Source organism: Prionailurus viverrinus, chromosome F1 (assembly GCF_022837055.1).
Source record: "Prionailurus viverrinus isolate Anna chromosome F1, UM_Priviv_1.0, whole genome shotgun sequence".
Classification (NCBI taxonomy): Eukaryota; Metazoa; Chordata; class Mammalia; order Carnivora; family Felidae; genus Prionailurus; species Prionailurus viverrinus.
Genome location: NC_062577.1, coordinates 11,418,146 through 11,437,599, shown reverse-complemented (window position 1 = coordinate 11,437,599; position 19,454 = coordinate 11,418,146). Strand labels below are relative to the sequence as shown.

Below are 19,454 nucleotides of genomic sequence, written 5' to 3'. Positions count from 1 at the left end.
TCTGCTCTCTCTTGGCCGCTTCAAAACCTTTCCAGGTGTGCCAGTGTCTTAAACCCTGTTTGTTTATGAGAAAACTGATGAGCAGTGAATGGTTATAGCCCCTGATTATCAGTGTACATTTCCATTTTGGAAACTGAATATTTTCATAAGCTGATAACATCCTAGGCAAACTCCTTTGTTAGCCTTAGTGTATAAACACAGCAGAAGTACGTTATAGCTGTGTCTGTGATGCCCCAGTAGCCTGTTGAAAAGCAGATTAAACTGGATTAGAGTCAAGCTATTTTACTAAATTCTAAAATTACTGGACATTCTGGCAGTACATTTAATTTGCAGGAACAGGGCTAAAAACAAACCATCTTTAAGTTAAATATTACTTTTACTTATCTTTAATTGCCTGGGTATTCAAGCCCACAAATGGAAGGACATTGCTATATAACCTTAAATGTTTTGAGTTGAATAATTGTCTGAGAACTTGCTATTTTCTATCATGGAAGATTTCTAATGAAAGTTTCAGCAATTATAAAATTCTTAAAAGAAAAAATAATTTTTAAATCTTTCTTTTAAACTAGTGTTCAGAATCAGGTGGATGAAGTTATTGATGTCATGCAAGAAAATATTACAAAGGTAATTGAAAGAGGGGAGAGACTAGATGAACTACAGGACAAATCAGGTACAGCTACTTCATATATTTCTTGATATTGTTAATCTGTGTTTTGATAGTTTTTTTCTCCTCACATTCCTCTAGCCAAAGTTTAGGAATCTTGATTTAGGACAATGATATTTGGTCCTTAAATTTGTGATTTTAGTACTTTAATTTTAGCTCCCTTTATTTGAATCATCTTACTGCATTATTTGTTTGAAGATGGAAATTTTTTAAATTTATTGTTGAATAGAGTAGAAATTTTTTTGCCTTATGTTGATATGCTTTGTGTTTCTCATACTCTCAGGGAGGAAGTCTAATCACTTATTTTCAACACTTATGTCAAATTTAATCTGATGTTTTTATCTTCTGCTTTTTCTGGCGACTTAGCAACATTTCTTTACTGACAAACGTTAGTCTCTCTTGTAACAGTTGCTGTCACATGTTAGGTATTCAAATATTGTTTCAATGATGAATAGCTGAATACCTGATTAATCCTGGACAGACTTGTCTAACCAAAAAACTTAACCACTTTTAAAATTCATTGTTTTCCTTCAAAGTCAGTCTCTTTTTGTATCTTCTAAGAATCTAACCTTTTCCACATGTAGATTTTTTTTCTATAGGTATATCAAGTACTTGAATTTTTAAAGAGTATTTTCTTACCAGAACTCGTATGTTTATGTGAAAACATTGAGGGCCCTGGGAAGACTTCTCTTAATCTTACTGTAAAAATGGGCTGAGCAAACTGACCTGTACTTTTGTGTACTTTTTGTGCTCTTTCTTTTCTCCCAACACGGATTGCCAGTTTGTGGGTGGAGGAGAGGGAGGATGTTGTTTTCGTGCTTAAAAGGGAATGCATTTGCAGAAGTAGAAATTAATATTTTCTTGTCTTTGTGTGACTAGATAAAAGAATCCTGTTATGTCGTTTAATCCTTCTCTCCATCCTCTATGTGATATAGAAAGCTTATCGGATAATGCAACTGCTTTTAGCAACAGATCGAAACAACTTCGAAGGCAAATGTGGTGGCGTGGATGCAGAGTAAGTCAGAAGCTATTGGATAAGTGGCCCAGCATCTCAGGTGGTCTTCGAAGAATATAGGGCCTCTAGATTTGAAGCTCTGAGGGGAGGGCAGGGCTTCTTCTATCTCCTGAACTTGGGATGTGCTGGGAGTCAGTAAATATTTGTTGAATAATTGATAGCTTTGGGGACAGGAATACGTAAAGGAATCAAGCAGTTCCCAAAGGGATGTTTCCATGTATTTCGTCACAGAAAGTAACCCACATTTTATTAATGATTTAGCTTCTTGCAGACTTACTACCTTATAAGAAATATAGGGGCGCATGGGTGGCACAGTCGGTTAAGCATCCGACTTCAGCCAGGTCACGATCTTGCGGTCCGTGAGTTCGAGCCCCGCGTCGGGCTCTGGGCTGATGGCTCAGAGCCTGGAGCCTGTTTCCGATTCTGTGTCTCCCTCTCTCTCTGCCCTTCCCCCGTTCATGCTCTGTCTCTCTCTGTCCCAAAAATAAATAAACGTTGAAAAAAAATATATATATATATATAAATTTTTCATCTAATTTATTGTTAGTACCTTTTTGGAGCCACTTCTAGCATTATATAGAAATATTTAAAAGATAGAGTGGAAGCTAGAGAAAAAGAATTTTCTGTTGAGAAAAATAAGAGTAGTTTATATGTCAGAATCCATTATGACAAATGGGGCTTAAAAAAAAAACTCACTATCCTTTATTATTCCAGAGAAATAAGAAATAAAAGAGAAATGTTTAACAAGGGGAAAAAAATGAAAATCAGTACATATTAATATATTCTTAACAAAAATTTTATAGGAATGAATTTACCTCTTAAATATGGCTGCTAATCATTGAACAGAAAATGCTTAAGATTTTATAGTGAATTTCATGTCATGCGAGCAGTTTTCTTTTTCCTCCCAATTCCACGTGTCATTTTTGGCTTTGTTGAAAATCTTAGACATAAACTCATTGTTTTTAATCTCTCACTTTCAAGTTTAGTGATAACTTTCTAAACTTGGCTTTGCCATATGCTAAGAATTTCTTCCCAGGGTTGTTGTGGAGTTACTTATTTTTGTCTACCTGTTAGGTCATCTTACTTTCACAAATAGAACTGAGGAAGGGAACATGTTTCATTGTTCCCCTTGTCTGGAATTTTAATTTTGTTGTCAATTTGTATCCTTTGAATAATAAATTTTCCATTTTCTTTTAAGTTTTCCATTTTTATAGAAATTCTCTGTTCTATAACCTGGTTTGGAAGAGCAAAGGGTCCACGAGCCACTCACTTTCCCCATACGTACACAGGACCCATTTGTGTAGCCACAGAAAGATGATCATAATGTGCATTGTGACTAGCTTTTTTTAGCCATATCTAAATATCTAAATTGTGGTTTTGTACTTACTGGATTTCAGATCAGAAGATCAGAGGAACAGTATGCTTTTAAGGAGAAAAATGAAATTATATTTTTAAATTATATTTCTGAATGGTCCCTGTGTCACTGCCATTTTCTCGATTAACTTTAGGAAAGACTGAGAAGGGATATGGGGACAGAGCACAGATCAGAGGTTGCCAATGGCTCAGGACAGGGAGGTGGATACTGACTATAACTGGGTATGAGGGAATTTTGGAGTGGTGGAAATACCTTATGTTTGACTGGTGGTGGTGGCTGACAACTATATCTTTGTCAAAACCCATCAGAATGAACTTTAAAGGGTGAATTTTATTCTAGAGAAAGTGTATTTCAATAAATCTGACTTTAAAAATAAGTGAACAAAATTAATCCAACAGGTGGGGAGGGAGAATTTCTACATCTTTTGGTTATCATAATGTTAATAGGCACCTGGTGTCCAAATTGCAGAGCTTCCATGGCTTCTCTTGGTCACTCTGCTTTTCTCATAAATGTAAGCCACTAACATGTTACCAGAAACATGTTTCAGGAACATAACAATAGCTACTTCTTGTTGCTATTTCTGATACTCCTAATGTTTCATGTGTTTATAGTAGCTGGGCATCTTTTTTTTTTTTTATTAATGAACCATCTTTAATCAACTATCTGAGAAAGTTTGATGAAAACAAGACTTTCATTTGAATTCATCAGGAAAATCAAACCAATTTATAGCTTATCCATGTTGGGATTAAATGAGGAATGTGACCATTTTATAGAGAAGTGACCTGAAAATATTAAGCAGCTGACTGTGGACCAATCTTCAGAGGTTTCTGCTCTTGCTAATGAATTTGGATGTAAATTAAAAAAAAAATTTTCTGCTCTCAACTGAGAAACTGGCACACAGAGTGCCCTTAGGCAAGCCATTTATTAAATGAGGTTATTCATGAAGAATTGAAATTATATTCCCCAGAATGGAGACAAAAAATGCCAAGAAGAGAGTAAGGGAACAAAGACCAACAGAATTCTCATATACTTTAAGTGTCATAAAAAATGCTGCTTTGTATATAGTGAATCAGTTGTATTAAATGCCTTTGTTACTCACCATATCCTGACACTTTTGAACAGAGTTGCTAAAATTTCATACTTTTCCTGGTCTCTGTTAGAAAGAAGCATGAGAAATCATAGACAAATGTTCAGGCTCTTGAGGGCTTTGATTGTTAACTGTTTGCTGTGCAGTAAGTACAGCCTTGGACAAAATCCAGTCAAGCAAAACGCTTGAATTTGGGAACTCTGATTATTTACAAAAAGATGCAAATAGGCAGCAAGTTCACATGAGAAAAAATGTGAAAAGCTTTCAAAGATTGAGCCTGTTCATTGATGAGTTAGTATCATAAATAGCACTACAGATAATCTTGACTTTATTAATAAGTCAAACATTAATATCTATCTTATGCCTTTTTGTGTGTTGTAGATAAAAGCCATCATGGCTTTGGTTGCTGTTACCCTTTTGCTAGTGATTATCAGTAAGTATTTACTGGACTAGTAATTTTGTGGGGGGCATTATTTGTTTTAGAGTTCATTTTAATTTCCCTTTTAACTTATTTTCAGTTGACCCAGTATGACTAATGTCAGGATTGAGTAATGACTTCTGACCCAAGTCAGGACCTCTTAACCTAGGATCTGTAGCTCTGACAATGTTTGTAAATTGTATGTAAAGTTTTACATTTTGGCATATGTACATTTTTATGGGAGAGAATCTATATCTTTTATCAGATTCTCAAAGAGAACTTTCTACCCCCCACCCACAAATACAGGGCTGAGCTCTTTGTTTGAGGCCAGATATGGCTACTCTTACACCCATTTTCTATTACTAACTTTAGGTATGGAAGCTTGTATTTTGTACTATGTTTGGAAGACAAATCCAGATAAATTTTCACCATATGATAGTTTTTTGTTTTGTTGCTTTTTGTTTTGGATTTGAACTTGATTTCAGGCGTTTAAGCATTAGTCTTCTCCTTTCCTTTGTATTCTTATTAAAGTCGGGTCATTTTTATTATCTCTTTTTCTCCAAAGCCTCTTTACCTATGTTTACAGGGATTTTTATGAAGATTTAGAGGGTCTCAAAATAACCACTTGAAAAATTCCATGGTGATACCCTTTTTAAACAGAAAAGTTTGTCCCAAAGAAATATTGCTGATCCTCATTATTCGTGGATTCTGTGTTTGGGAATTCACCCACTGGGTGACACTGATTGGTAAACCAGAAATCAGTATTGAGGTGCTTTCCCAGTCATTGGCAGCCGTGTTGAGAGCAGAGAAAAATTTGAGGCTTCTGACATGCACATTCCCAGCTGATGTCCAATGAGGCCATGGTCTGCCTTTCTAGTTTCAGCTCATAAAATAAGTATTTAGTGCCACATTTCTCACATTTTTGTGCATCTTGTTGATTTCACTGTTCAAAGTGGCCCCCAAGTGTAGTGCCGAAGTGCTGTCCAGCCTCAGGAAGGCTGTGATGTACCCTATAGAAAATACATGTGTTAGATAAGCTTCATTTGGGCATGAGTCATATAGTGCTGTTGGCCAGGAGCTTAATGTTAATGAATCAACAATATATATTAAAAGGTATAGAAAACACAAGGTTATATATTGATTGGTTGACAGAAATATAACCAGGAGCTTGCAAGAATTTAACCCTGCGTGTTCCCTACCAACAACGATTCAGTCAGTATTCACTGATTCGATGTTTGTGGTGACTTTATAGAACGTAACTACTGTAGATACCAAGAATGGACCATATATTTATGGTGGATAATTTGGAAAATATGGAATAAAACATTAGTAAAACTCAACTGTAATCTTACTACACAGATAGCTACTGTTAATATATTAAACATGCTTTTCAAAAATATCCTATATAGTTTTTTATAAAGTGGATAATATTTATAATATTTAAATTAGCAGCTGTATGCTATGGTAATACTGCCATAATCTGTTTGATCAAAATGCCAATATTAGGGGTACCTGGCTGGCTTAGTTGGTAGAGCATATGACTCTTAGTCTTGGGGTTGTAAGTGTGAGCCCCACATTGGGTGTGGAGATTACTTAAAAATAAAATCATTTAAAAAAAATGCCAGGGGTGCCAGTCGGTTAAGCATCCGACTCTTTTGATTTCGGCTGAGGTCATGATCTCAGGGTCGGGAGATCAAGCCTCTCAAAATAAATAAATAAATAAATAAATTTTTTAGATGGCCAATGTTAGACATTTACTTTGTTTTATGATGTTTTTGCTTATTTATTCTCATTTGTTACCTTTCATCTCAGATCATCTCGAGTTTCTTCTTCATTGCCTATTTCCAGAAGTGGACACAGCTACATTTAGGAGCACTATTGTTAACATAGCATGTGAATCTGATTTTGATATGTTCCTTTCCCATTTCTTTCTTTTGCAGTTCTTATAGTCATGAAATACCGTACTTGATTTGGTGACAGAGATCTTCATTACGCAAGATCTGGGACAACAATAATAAAACATTGCTGCATAATTTAAATGAAACCCATGTATATAACTTTCAAAACTTCTTTTTCAAGAAACTAAGAGGCAAGTATCACTTCAAATTGGAGCATTGAGAATGTCCAGTTATCTTCTTCCCTTCTAACAAAATGTGTCTTTAAAAATTATGTTTAAGGCAAAGGTAGCCTCTATTTTGCCATATTCCAAGGATCTAATTTGAAACCGGATACTTGCCAGTTTATTGTTTGTATACATAATTAAACAGTGATGACGATACTGCAGACTGTTAGTAGAAGGACCTGCATTATCGCATCGACCTGGGGTCAGACCAGGAGTCCAGAAAGAAGCCCATGGAGAGCACCAGATCATTGTGCTAAGACACGCACCGTCGTTCCATCGGTATTTGCAAGATTCTTCCCACATTACAGTTGCTTTGCGAGCAATTTCCACGTTTATGGGCGTAACAGAAGCTAAATGTTGTAAATGTTGCTGCCTTCAGCTATAACTAAAACATTCCAGTAAACCTATTTTTGACTGTATAAGGGAATGTGTAGTAATTTTTTGGCATTTGGATTATGGAACTGGAAAATTTAAACAATATGAAAAGCATAGTATGGCACCATAAAGCTGGAGATAATAAAATTCTTGGAGAACATCATTGGAGTGTTTGAACATGAATAGCATGGTTCAGGCTGTTTCCAGTTAGCCTGCAATAAGGAGGGACAATCCTAATGTGAGTAAACGAAATCCACAGGTAACTTATTCCTTAATTTTGTTTTCTTTGATAGCTTCCCTCTTTAGTCCTTCTGCCAGAAGTGCTAAAAGTAGCAAAATCGTCTTAGAATTTGCTACTTTTGCATTCCTGATCATCCCCTGAGAGATGCATGTTGTACAATCAAGTGTCAAATTAGTCACCAGTAATGATTATAAAAAGCCAGGAGAGAGTTATCTATCAGTCACTAACCTAATAGCTAGAGTCATCATTAATCTAAGACTGTTTTTACAGCAATAAACTGTATTGTTAGCTTTAAAATGTGCCAACAAGTCAAAGTGAAAATACATAGTTCTCTATCAGGGAGGAAGCTTTATCATAACATTAGAGGTTCTGCAGACACTGGTGCACATGGATATGTTGACTGTATGTATGTAACTAAATCTGAGATAGGGTTAATAGAAGAAGCAGTATTTAGGAAAGAAAAATGGTCCTGTGTAGGTTTTATTTCTTTGGTCATTTTAATTCAGGATGTATGAAACACAGAATCTGTTTTTGTTTTAATTCTATAGGCTCAGTACTAAGAGGCAAAATGTTCTGTTTAAATGGAAAGAAATATGAAGGGAGGAAGCATATTAGGAGATACTCAAGGGGCACCCGAGTGGCTCAGTCGGTTAAGCGTCCAACTCGATTTCAGCTCGGTCCTGATCTCACAGTCAGGAGATGGAGCCCCGCGTTGGGCTCTGCACTCACATCACAGAGCCTGCTTGGGATCCTCTCTCTCTCTCTGTCCCTTTTTTGCACACACACTCTCTTTCTCACAAAATAAACACTAAGACAAGGACAACAAAAAAGAGATACTCAAGACACCTACAAGTTACAAAGATGTAAATATAATCACTAAATTTTATAGTCCAGTAAGAATATTTTAAAAAAGGTAAAAGTCTTACATACTATAGGGTACTGTCACTGGTCTCTCTTTGTAAATGTTAATTAATGTAAATAACATAAATACTAAATCCTTTAATAAAAATGAGCATCTTAGAATTTTAGTAGCTAATATAGTTCAGGAATGGAAATGTTTTAACAGAGTGGACAGAATCATTCCTAACATATGTATGTGTCTCTTTGGGATTGGAACTAGATTCATCAGTGGTTAATTTTCCATTGGTAGGTGTAGAAATCTGATTTCTATGTGATTATTTCTCAAAAAGAATCCACATCTCCAGTGTTTTCTTTTAATAAAGTATGCCACTCTTAAATATAAAAAATAAAATTATAAAACTATTTTAAAAAATTTTAACCTTAGAGGATTTATGTAATAGCGTATATATTCTCTATGTATTTAAATATGTTGCTGCCGAAAATACTGGTGGCAGGTGTGTCGCTCTCCATACTAGTGGTGGCCTGGTTCACAGTTTACCATTTGCTTCCTTGGTCCTGATTAATCCTGAGACTCTGAAAATAGCTGGCATGTTTATGACTTTATTGTGGTAATCTTAGACATGTGAACCTTTTTAAAATCAAAAACAGAAGAGAAATATGTTGTTCAAATTGATGCCAGACCTGCCTGCCTTTCTTCCCTTAATCATTCTTTTTCTCATTCAGCTCAGATCATCCTGCACTTGAAAAATGCAGTTTTACCACTATCAAAACTATCATTATTTAACAGCAACAAAAATCAACAGAAAAATTCAGGTAGCTTAATAAATACTAGTTGATACCTAGTGAAATCAGGTCATTATTTTTATAATGCCTGAATCATACCCTCATGATTTACGTGTAATTAGCAAAGTCTATCGCCCAGAAGCAATTTCATGATTGTAATACTGATTAACTCCCTCTGATTATAACCCAGTGTTACCTGTGGTCTTTGGCTTCTCTATACTGATAAAGCTCACTGGAAGTTGCACTTAGAGTTCATGAACTTGGGGGTTCCTTGATGAGAAGAAAGTTGAATATTGGAAATGGAACATTACCTAAAATGGAGGAAGAAAAATTAGTATACATCAGATATAGAAATACATTGTGTTAGCTCTCCTGTGGACCACTTGTTACATTCTTACTGTACAATCACTCTGCATTAGAAAATCATTTTTATAGCAAAAATTGACATCTTTCAATTCTGTATAGCATATGGATTTCCTGAAAATTATACTTGTATAGATTAAGGAAGCCAGAATAAAAAGAAATAGAAATTTCTCACTGTCAGTACACTCTTCAACATGGTTGATGCTTTGTCAGTGTTGTTGCCCACACTTAACTCTACATCTGTATGTGTATACACTGATTAGAAGATATGCACGAAATAGGGGTGCCTGGGTGGCTTAGTCTGTTAAACGTCCGACTTCGGCTCAGGTCCTGATCGCACAGTTCATGAGTTTGAGACCCACGTCGGGCTCTGTGCTGACAGCTCGAGCCTGGAGCCTGCTTTGGATTCTGTGTCTCCCCCTCTCTCTGCCCCTCCCCCACTCATGCTCTGTCTCTCTCAAAAATAACCACTATTTTTTTAAGAAAGATATTCAAGAAATAGTTTTTCATGTTGAGAAGGGATGCTGTTAGAAGCGGTCCTTAATTGTATGGAGTCAGAGTATCACTAGGTCAAGGAGAGCTACCTGCTGTTTTACTAGTCTAATTTTGTGTTTTGACATGGAGATGTGATTGAAGTCCGTTTTTCTGCGAGTGTGGAGTAAGGGCAAAGTCAGTCCAAAAGCATTTATACATTTGTTGTAGAATGCATTGCATGCTTCTATTTGTGCAGGAAATTGTCACAAAGCCATGTAAAGACAGTCCTGTGGAGCTGAGATACTGTCTCAATCTGTCCACTGCTGTTTTCATTTTGTAGGCAAATGGAACCACGCTTTAGACTGATGTAGGGCTTGGGCCGTCTTTCTAAGTTTGATTTGGTCTTAACTCTTTTTCTGAAAATCAAATAGAATAAGGGATGGGGACACAAAGTCTTTGGTTCTTGTTATTAGAAGAAACTGCTTAGAACAAGGCAGTAGGAATTGAAAGTATGACCGACCCATTTAAAGTGGGTAAATGTCGTGCTCGCTTCGGCAGCACATATACTAAAGTGGGTAAATGTAAGCTTGTGAGAGCACAGATGATAACCATATTTCTGTGTCTCCATGGCACCCAGCACAATGCTGTGTACATGGCAGTTTCTAGATCGTATGCCTAGGAAGTCACAAAGACACCAGTGTGCTAGTGAGAGCTCCTGTAGTCCTCACTATAGAGAGGACATGATTCGCATAATAGTGGCCTTTGGACTTACCAGGAAATATTAGTGCTCTTTGATAATAATTGGGTATAGAAAAATTCCAGTTTTATGGTATTCCATCAGGTTTTCATTTGAAGAAGTCTTAATGGTTAGATTTCAAGGCTACAAAGTAAATTGCGTATCAAAAATGTTAGTAAAATCTTAAAAATCAACCCAAAAGAAAATTCAACCACTTGATTTTTATGCTTTGGGTATGTGTCATTGTTTGAGATTCCACACTCTTATTTACCCATTTTGATAAGTGCCTTTGATGTTTTAAGATGTATGGTGGAGATGAGCAAATGTAAATGCCATGTGCCCTGGTCTCTAGCTTCTGAGTTCTTCCTCACCATTTTCACCAATGTTACACAGTTTAGGACATTGTGTTCATATCAGATCTGTATTTGTAGCCCCTCCATAGTAAACAATAAACTATTTCATAGAAAACAAAATTAAGCACTTTGGCTTATTCAGTATGTGTTACTTGTTGCCTTACCTTCAAAGCATTTAAAATAACATCTGGCTGATCACCCTGATTTAACCCATCCCAGCTTTCCAACAGAGTACCTGGAGGGGAAAAGGAGACACAAAGTGTTCTCTAAAAACCATGCCCAATGCACAATGTACCGATGGAGTTCAGGAGGAATTTCTCCATGTAAAATCACAGAGTCTCAGCTGTGGTGGAATACTCACAATGTACCTCCGTCACGTCTACTTGAAAGAGAGGACGGAGGAGAAATTTCTCTCAGACATAAATGTCCTGGTCAGAAATCCTGAGGTATCCCTCAGCCGGCCGGTCTCTAAAAATAGAAACAACCAGAGTAGTGTTCATTCTCTTCAACCTCCCTCCACCTACACACTAAATTTACTCTTTTTAATATTCCAAAACTGTGTGGGAGGGGGGTGATATTTGGGGGCACATTGTGCCGGGAGATCTATAGTCTCCACAAGTAAAGTGCTGTAGTTAGGGAGCCGGGGAGCACCCTGGCAAGTGCATTCTGAAAACGATAGTATTTAATACACTTCAATGTGTGAGAGAACCAGTCAGGAAGGTCGTATCGGAGGACCTGAATCCAACAGCCACACTTCCAAAATGCCTATTAAGTGCTAGAAAGCACTGTGGAGCAGGTGAACATCAGCCTGCTCTTCAGCTGCTGGTATAGGAAGGGTTCCGACTAGTAGCCAACTGAGCAGGGCCACGGGCAGTGCCCTTACCCATGTGCTGAGTGAGGGGACTGTCAACTGAGGAGTCTTCCGAGATGCATGCAGGGTCTGCGAGCACAATGCAACAAGGGACAGGGACAGGGTGTCCTCTTGGATCCTCCCCAGCAACATACAAATCGGCTGTTGCTTCTTCCTTCTTAAAAACCCCAACCAGCTCTTCTCCCCACTGCCCCTGTCAGCTTCCACCTCGTCCCTTTGCTCTGCTTTCTGGCAACGGTCTTTGGGAGAATTCACCCGTATTTGCTATGGTTCTTCACTCATTCTCTTGAACAGGACAGCTGAGCGTCTGCTTCCACCCACCACCAAACTTAACTCTTGTCAGAGCCACCATGACCTCTGCACTGCTGGACCCAGCAATTGCACTACTAGGCATTTATCCAAAGGATACAGGTATGCTGTTTCAAAGGGACACATGCATCCCAAACTTTACGGCAGCACTATCGACAATAGCCAAAGTATGGAAAGAGCCCAAATGTCCAACGATAGATGAATGGATAAAGATGTAGTGTGTGTTTATGTGTGTATACACACACACGCGTGCGCACACACAGAATGGAATATTACATGGCAATCAAAAAAGTATGAGAAGGAGAGAAAGGCTCTTGAATGCCATTACCCACTTTCTGCCTTGGAAGCAAGGTCTGGTTCTAATGGAAAGAGTGGCCTCTGGGGCTGTCAACACCCCTGCTGTTGTAGCTGTGATTTGGACACAAGCTCAGAATTCCACTGGCCCCAGGATACAAACAGTGATGAGGGATCGTAAGGCAGGCTGAGGGCAAAGTGCAAGCTAACAACCCCACCCCCACCATCACCACCACTGGGAGATTATTATGACATCCCTCAGGTACTCCTTGCTGCCCATCAAAGGAAAGGGGAAAACAAAGGGTTAACTGATAGAGATCACAGTCATGCAGGACCTGTGTCTCCATCAGTTTATGAATGTCTTAGTAAATTACAAGAAAAAAGGCAATCTTACCAATAGTCTAATCTCCAGAAACCTATAGACTCAGTTGCCTGGAGCCCTGCTATCACTCTCCTCTCCATAGTGATGTGGGGAACAAAGGCAAGAAGGAAATGGTAGGCAAAATTAACTTTCCTTATAACCTGCTGCCCACTGACAGTTGAGGCAAATACAGAGTATAAGGTTTCTCCAGGAACTCCTTACTGCCTTAATGTTAATGCCTTACTAGAGAAAAAACAACCTTAGCTTGACAACAGCCAGGCCCCCAGTATCTTAGGAGTCCTCTTTAGCATATCAAAGTCCTTCTGGAGGCCTCCCTTTTGCCTCTACCTCCCCCAACTCCATAGTATAAACCAGTCACTCCTCACAACCCCAGTGCAGTTCTTTCTGCCCACGGGTCCTGTCCCCATGCTTTAATAAAATCACCTCTTTGCACCAAAGACGGCTCAACAATTACTTCCTGGTCGTCAGCTCTGGACCCCCACACTCCGCAACCCCATCAATGGGAGTTCAGGGAGACTCAAAGCAAGTGCAGGTGGAAGTGCTGTGGAAGCCAGGTAGCAGTACCAGTCATGAATGCTGCATGCAAATGCATGGCAAGGCGCGGAGATCCACGCATGCCCATTTGGACTTCACTTACAAGCACAAGTTCGAAGATAATTAAGGATTTCAAGACAGTGACAGAGCTTTTAACCAAGTGTAGCGCCCTTCTGAGAGCACATGGTGTGACGGCATGTGTCACGTGTGAGAAATAAGCCCACCAACCCAATCAAAGGAGGGACACAGCGATTTGGAGTACAGTGAAGTGAAGCTTTGATCAATGTTGTTGCAAGAGCAGATGTCTGATCAATAGAACAGAATAGAGAACCCAGAAATGGACCCACAAACGTAGGGCCAACTAATCTTGGACAAAGCAGGAAAGAATATCCAATGGAATAAAGACAGTCTCTTCGGCAAGTGGTGCTGGGAAAACTGGACAGCGACATGCAGAAGAATGAACCTGGACCACTTTCTCACACCAGACACAAAAATAAACTCAACATGGATGAAAGACCTAAACATAAGACAGGACACCATCAACATCCTCGAGGAGAAAGCAGGCAAAAACCTCTCTGACCTTGCCCGCAGCAACTTCTTGCTCAACACATCTCCAGAGGCAAGGGAAACAAAAGCAAAAATGAACTACTGGGACCTCATCAAAATAAAAACCTTCTGCACAGCGAAGGAAACAATCAGCAAAACTAAAAGGCAACCGACAGAACAGGAGAAGATATTTGCAAATGACATATCAGATAAAGGGTTAGTATCCAAAAATCTATAAAGAATTTATCAAACTCAACACCCAAAAAACAAATAATCCAATGAAGAAATGGGCAAAAGACATGAATAGACACTTCTCCAAAGAAGTCATCCAGATGGCCAACCGACACACATGAAAACATGCTCCACATCACTCAGCATCAGGGAAATACAAATCAAAACTACAATGAGATACCACCTTACACCTGTCGGAATGGCTAACATTAACAACTCAGGCAACAACAGATGTCAGCGAGATGCAGACAAAGAGGATCTCTTTTGCATTGCTGGCAGGAATGCAAACTGGTGCAGCCACTCTGGAAAACAGTATGGAGGTGCCTCAAAAACTAAAAGTAGAACTACCCTACGACCCAGCAATTGCACTACTTGTATTTATCCAAGGGATATAGGTGTGCTATTTTGAAGGGGCACACGCATCCCCATGTTTATAGCAGCACTATCAACAATAGCCAAAGTATGGAAAGAACCCAAATGTCCACTGATGGATGAATGGGTAAAGAAGATGTGATATATATATATATATATATATATATATATATATACACACACACATGCACATACACACACAATTGAGTATTATTTGGCAATCAAAAAGAATGAAATCTTGCCATTTGCAACTATGTGGATGGAACTAGAGGCTATTATGCTAAGCGAAACTAGTCAGAAGAAAGACTTCACTCATATGAGGACTTTAAGATACAGAACAGATGAATATAAGGGAAGCAAAAGTAATATAAAAACAGGGAGGGGGACAAAACACAAGAGACTCTTAAATATAGAGAACAAACTGAGGGTTACCAGAGGGGTTGTGGGAGGGGGGATGGGCTAGATGGGTAAGGGGCATGAAGGAATCCTGAAATCACTGCTGCACTGTATGGTAACTAACTTGGATGTAAATTAAAAAAAATAAAAACAGAACAGATGTGTGAGCGACAGGCACACTGGGGCACTCACAGCAGACAATTTATCTGCTCACATACAAGTCCCTCCCTTGCTTCCTCATTGGCTGAGTACTACAGAGCTTACAGCCTTACCCAACCGGTCGCCTGTGTTCATGTAAGGCAAAAAGTAGTCTGATTGGAACACATGTACATTCCTTGAGGGGACGCAGAGACTTTCACTACCTCCTCCATTTGTCCTTTGGCATATGCTCAATGCAAAGCGCATAAAAATAAGCCCGTAAACAGAGAGGGGAAGAAGAACCAGGAAGTGAAGCATCTAAGGGTTTGGGACTCCATTGTTGAGGGGGGGACGGGGTTCATACATATTTCCAATAGGTTGTAAACCTATTGTTAACTAGACAGCACAGCTTTTTATTTGGTATTTCTGAAAATGAATCATCTCCCTTAGTTCTCCCATCACACACCCATACGAAGCCATCCCTGCTCATCCGCTATATTCTTCTGGGGCATTTATTTACATGGTATCAACATCTGTCTTTAAAGATGGAGCCCATATAAGTTTGGTAAGCTGCAGTGGTGTAGAAGGATTATCTCAGAGAATACCATTGTCATGCCAACTTTATTATTTTTTTTATGCCACTGCCCTGTTACTGATTTTATTCTCTGTTCATTAACTTTCATCTCCTTTTTAAAAAAAAAAAAAAACAATACTTTTCTCTGGCTCATGATTTCCTTGCTGCAGATATTTCTCATTTCTCAACCTTCTGTTTCCCTTCTAAATTGATTAATAGTCTTTGATTGGATTCAACCCTGGATCCTCACCCAAACCTGCCAAAGAGCAGGTGTTTCACATTTGCGCGTTGACGATTATCTTATTTAACCCTCAGAGAAACAAATGTCCAGTAGTGACTTCCACTTGTCACTCAGTCATGTTTTCAATCGTTCAATCACAAATATTTATTGAACACCTACTCTATACCAGGCCTCCTCTTTCTCATGTCTCCACTCACTCTTGAGATCAAGGAGGAGGAGTGATGATGATTGTCATAAATGTCAAGGCACAAGGAAATTATTACCAAATTTCCATCCCACTCCTTTGAAATCTCTTCCCATTTGTTATTGGCCATCCATCCCATACAATTGACAAACCTGTCCCCTCAATACTCTATCCATCTTGGTATGACCTGCAAGCTCAATGAAAAAAATTTTAGGGGCACCTGGGTGGTTCAGTCGGTTGAGCGTCCGTCCGACTTCAGCTCAGGTCATGATCTCCTGGTTTGTGAGTTCGAGTCCTGCACCGGGCTCTGTGCTGTCAGTGCAGAGCCTGCTTGGATCATCTGTCCGCCTTCTCTGCACCTCCCCTGCTTGTGCACCCACGCACACGCGCGCACGCGCGTGCACACACACTGTCTCTCAAATATAAACCTTTTTTTTAAAAATTAAAAAAATAAATTTTAAGTAAACTGTATGTCCGATGTGGGGCTCGAACTCACAATCCTGAGATCATGAGTCACATGTCCAGCCAGGCACCCCTCAATGAAATTTTTTTAATACAACTCAGTCACTAGTTGAAAAGCATTGAAAGCACTAGCTTGGGCAAGGCAATATTCAAAATATTTTTAAATATTTGGGAATACTAGGCCCAGGACCAGGGTGGGGACCCTCCAGAGCTCAGGGCAGTGGCTATTTGCCAAAGGGAAGGAAGTATATCAGTAATTTCAAATCAGTACAGTTATACTCACATGTACCCATGGGCTGGTATCAGCCTGGCCCAGAGAGTAAGATCCTACCTATTGCCACCCCTTAGGGTCCCTCTTGCTCTCTGGGATTGGTGCAAAACCAACATTAAATCACCTCTATTAGAACGTTCAGGGCACGCCTGGGTGGCTCAGTCAGTTGAGCATCGAACTCTTGATTTTAGCTCTGGTCATGATCCCAAGGTCTTGGCATTGAGCCTGGCATCAGGCTCTGCGCTGAGCGTGGAGCCTGCTTAAGATTCTCTCTCTCTCTCTTCCCTCTGCCCCTCTCTCCTGCTCACATGTCCTCTCTCTCTCAACATAAAAAATAATAAATAAGCAAACAAACAAGAACATCGTGAATAGTTGTACCTCAGCGCAGAAGACTGGTCCGAGTGGAGCTCTACAGCAACCTCTTGAATTCTGGCGCCTTCAGAGGAAGAGAGAAGAACGAGAGGCTGAGGAGGAAACTTACCATCTGCCATCTCTCAGGAGCTACGAGTCTCCCCGTGTTGAGCCGTAACACCCACGCTCATGAAGAGAACCTGTGGCAGAGCCATGGGTCTGTGGGAAGAAAGACCTGCGCTCACAAGTGAAGATAACTCAAGTTATCCCAGACTCACTTAGCCTAATTAGCCTAACTCACCTGCTTACCATTCTGAGTCTCCTATTGGCCTCAGGAGATCCTTGCTACTGTTCACTGAGGTTAATAAAAGTGCAGGCAATCAGCATTTATTGAGTGCCTCCTAGCCAATAACTGGTTTTTGAATCTGTATGCAAAACGGGTGTGGATTTTGAGAAATCTAAATGTAATAGGAGGAAGTTTAAAGCTTTACTTTTTCAGTGATTAGCATAAGATCTACTTTCTCTAATCTGTCCTGGAAATAAATCCTACTTGTCTGATGGGTTTGCATCACTTGGTTTTCTCACAAAACCAAGTCAGTGGGAATTGGGACTGGAAAATGCCCTGTGTGAAGGAATTAAGCCTTAGAGATCGTTGTAACTAGGAAAAACACTATTTTGATAAAACACTCATCAGATCTTTTGCCTCCCGCCTGATCGTGCCCTCTCCTACCTCCTTTCCTGTTCACAGGCTCCGAGCCAGTGCACGGTGAGAGGTGAGCCGATTCGGCCCATTTCCAAGCAAGGAAAGCATAGCAAGTCCTTCCTTCACCATCTTCTCTCTCCCCTCCTTCCGCCTTCTCCCCTCCCCGCCCCCACCCTCCTACCCTCACTTCCGCTTTGGAGCCATCATCATCACTAATATGTTTAAGTACCAAACCAGAGTCAGGCCCAGCCCAGGTGCTTTATTATTTTTTTTAAGTTTATATATTTATTTTGAGACAGAGAGAGAGAAAACCAAGTAGACTCCATGCTGTTAGCACAGAGCCCTACTCGGGGCTGGAACTCATGAACCCCGAGATCACGACCTGAAACGAAATCAAGAATCAGGTGCCCCAACCTAGGGGCCTTATAGGCATCATCTTAACACCAGTTACTTTGTCAAACTCTATTATGGAGGATGTGGAAATGTTGGGGCTCAGAGCCGAAGGTCAAGAAAGAATTCTTGAGTCTTCTTCGGTGCAAAACTGTGGTTTAATTAAAGCACAGGGACAGGACTCTGGGGCAGAAAGAGCTGCCCTGGGGTTGTGAGGAATTGGGGGAGGTAAAGTCCAAGGGAAGTTTCCAGAAGGACTTTCATATGCTAAAGGAGACTCCCAGGATCCTGGAGGCCTAGCTATTGTCAAGCTAAAGTTGTTTTTCCCTCTAACAAAACATTAAGATTGAAAGAATGTCTTACCCTCCCGCCCTCAAGTATTTGTCAATGGCCTGCAGATTATAAGGAAATTTAATTTTATCTACATTTTGTTCTGCCTTTGTTTCCCATATCAGATATCAATTAAGCAAGTAAGCTTACCTTATTCCTACTTTAATTAGAAGGTGAATCTTAAGTGGTTTATCTTAACACAGTTAAACTAACCAGTGACTCCCAGCTGGGAGCAATTTGGGGTGACCTCCCCTGACACATCTGTCAATATCTGGACACATTTTCAATGGTCACAGCTCGCTGCTGGTATCTAGTTGGGAAAGGTCAGGGTTGCTGCTGTGGAAAACAGCCCCCTACTTCAAAGAGTTACCTGGGTCAAAATGTCAAGAGTGCTGAGGTTGATTAACCCTAAGATCAGTTATGCTTTTATAGGGTTTGGAAACCATGCACCATTAAGAAAAACTTAGGAGACCACTGATGTTTTTACATCAAATTATATGATTTTAAAAAATCATTAATTTCCACACCTTGCTGCAACACCAGAACTGTTTCAAAGCATTTTTAAAATAAGTCAAAGTACTTTATTTTCCATAAAGTGAAGACCAAAAAGGATATCTTTTAGCATCATATAAAATATAATTTTCTTATATTACTGTTATTAGCTCAGCAGACAATGGTTTCCTTTTTTTTTTAAGTTCTTTTTTTTTTTTTTTAAGTAACCTCTATACCTGATGTGGGGCTCAAACTCATGACCCTGAGATCAAGTGTTGCATGCTCTTCTGACTGAGCTAGCCAGGCATCCTGAACACTGGCTTCTAAGAAAATTGGATTTAAAAAATGGGGCACCTGGGTGGCTCAGTCAGTTAAGCGTCTGACTCTTGATTTCCACTCAGGTCATGATCTCACAGTTCGTGATTTAGAACCCCGTGTCAGGTTCTGCGTTATCACCTTGGGATTCTGTCTCTCCCTCTCTCTGACCCTTCCTTGTTTGCACTCTCTCTCTCTTTC

At 39.5% G+C, this 19,454-nt stretch overlaps 1 protein-coding gene across 3 annotated transcripts in view; it reads left to right on the top strand.

Moving 5' to 3' along the window:
- VAMP4 (vesicle associated membrane protein 4) overlaps positions 1-10,987 on the top strand; it is a 52,019-nt gene extending 41,032 nt beyond the window's left edge. For all 3 annotated transcript variants that reach the window (XM_047840502.1, XM_047840500.1, XM_047840501.1), the window contains 4 exons: positions 570-670; positions 1,600-1,679; positions 4,523-4,574; positions 6,500-10,987. In XM_047840502.1, the coding sequence (XP_047696458.1) occupies positions 570-670; positions 1,600-1,679; positions 4,523-4,574; positions 6,500-6,528 (262 nt within the window). In that variant the 3' untranslated portion in view covers positions 6,529-10,987. The remainder of the gene's footprint in view (positions 1-569; positions 671-1,599; positions 1,680-4,522; positions 4,575-6,499) is intronic.
- Positions 10,988-19,454: the final 8,467 nt, after the last annotated feature.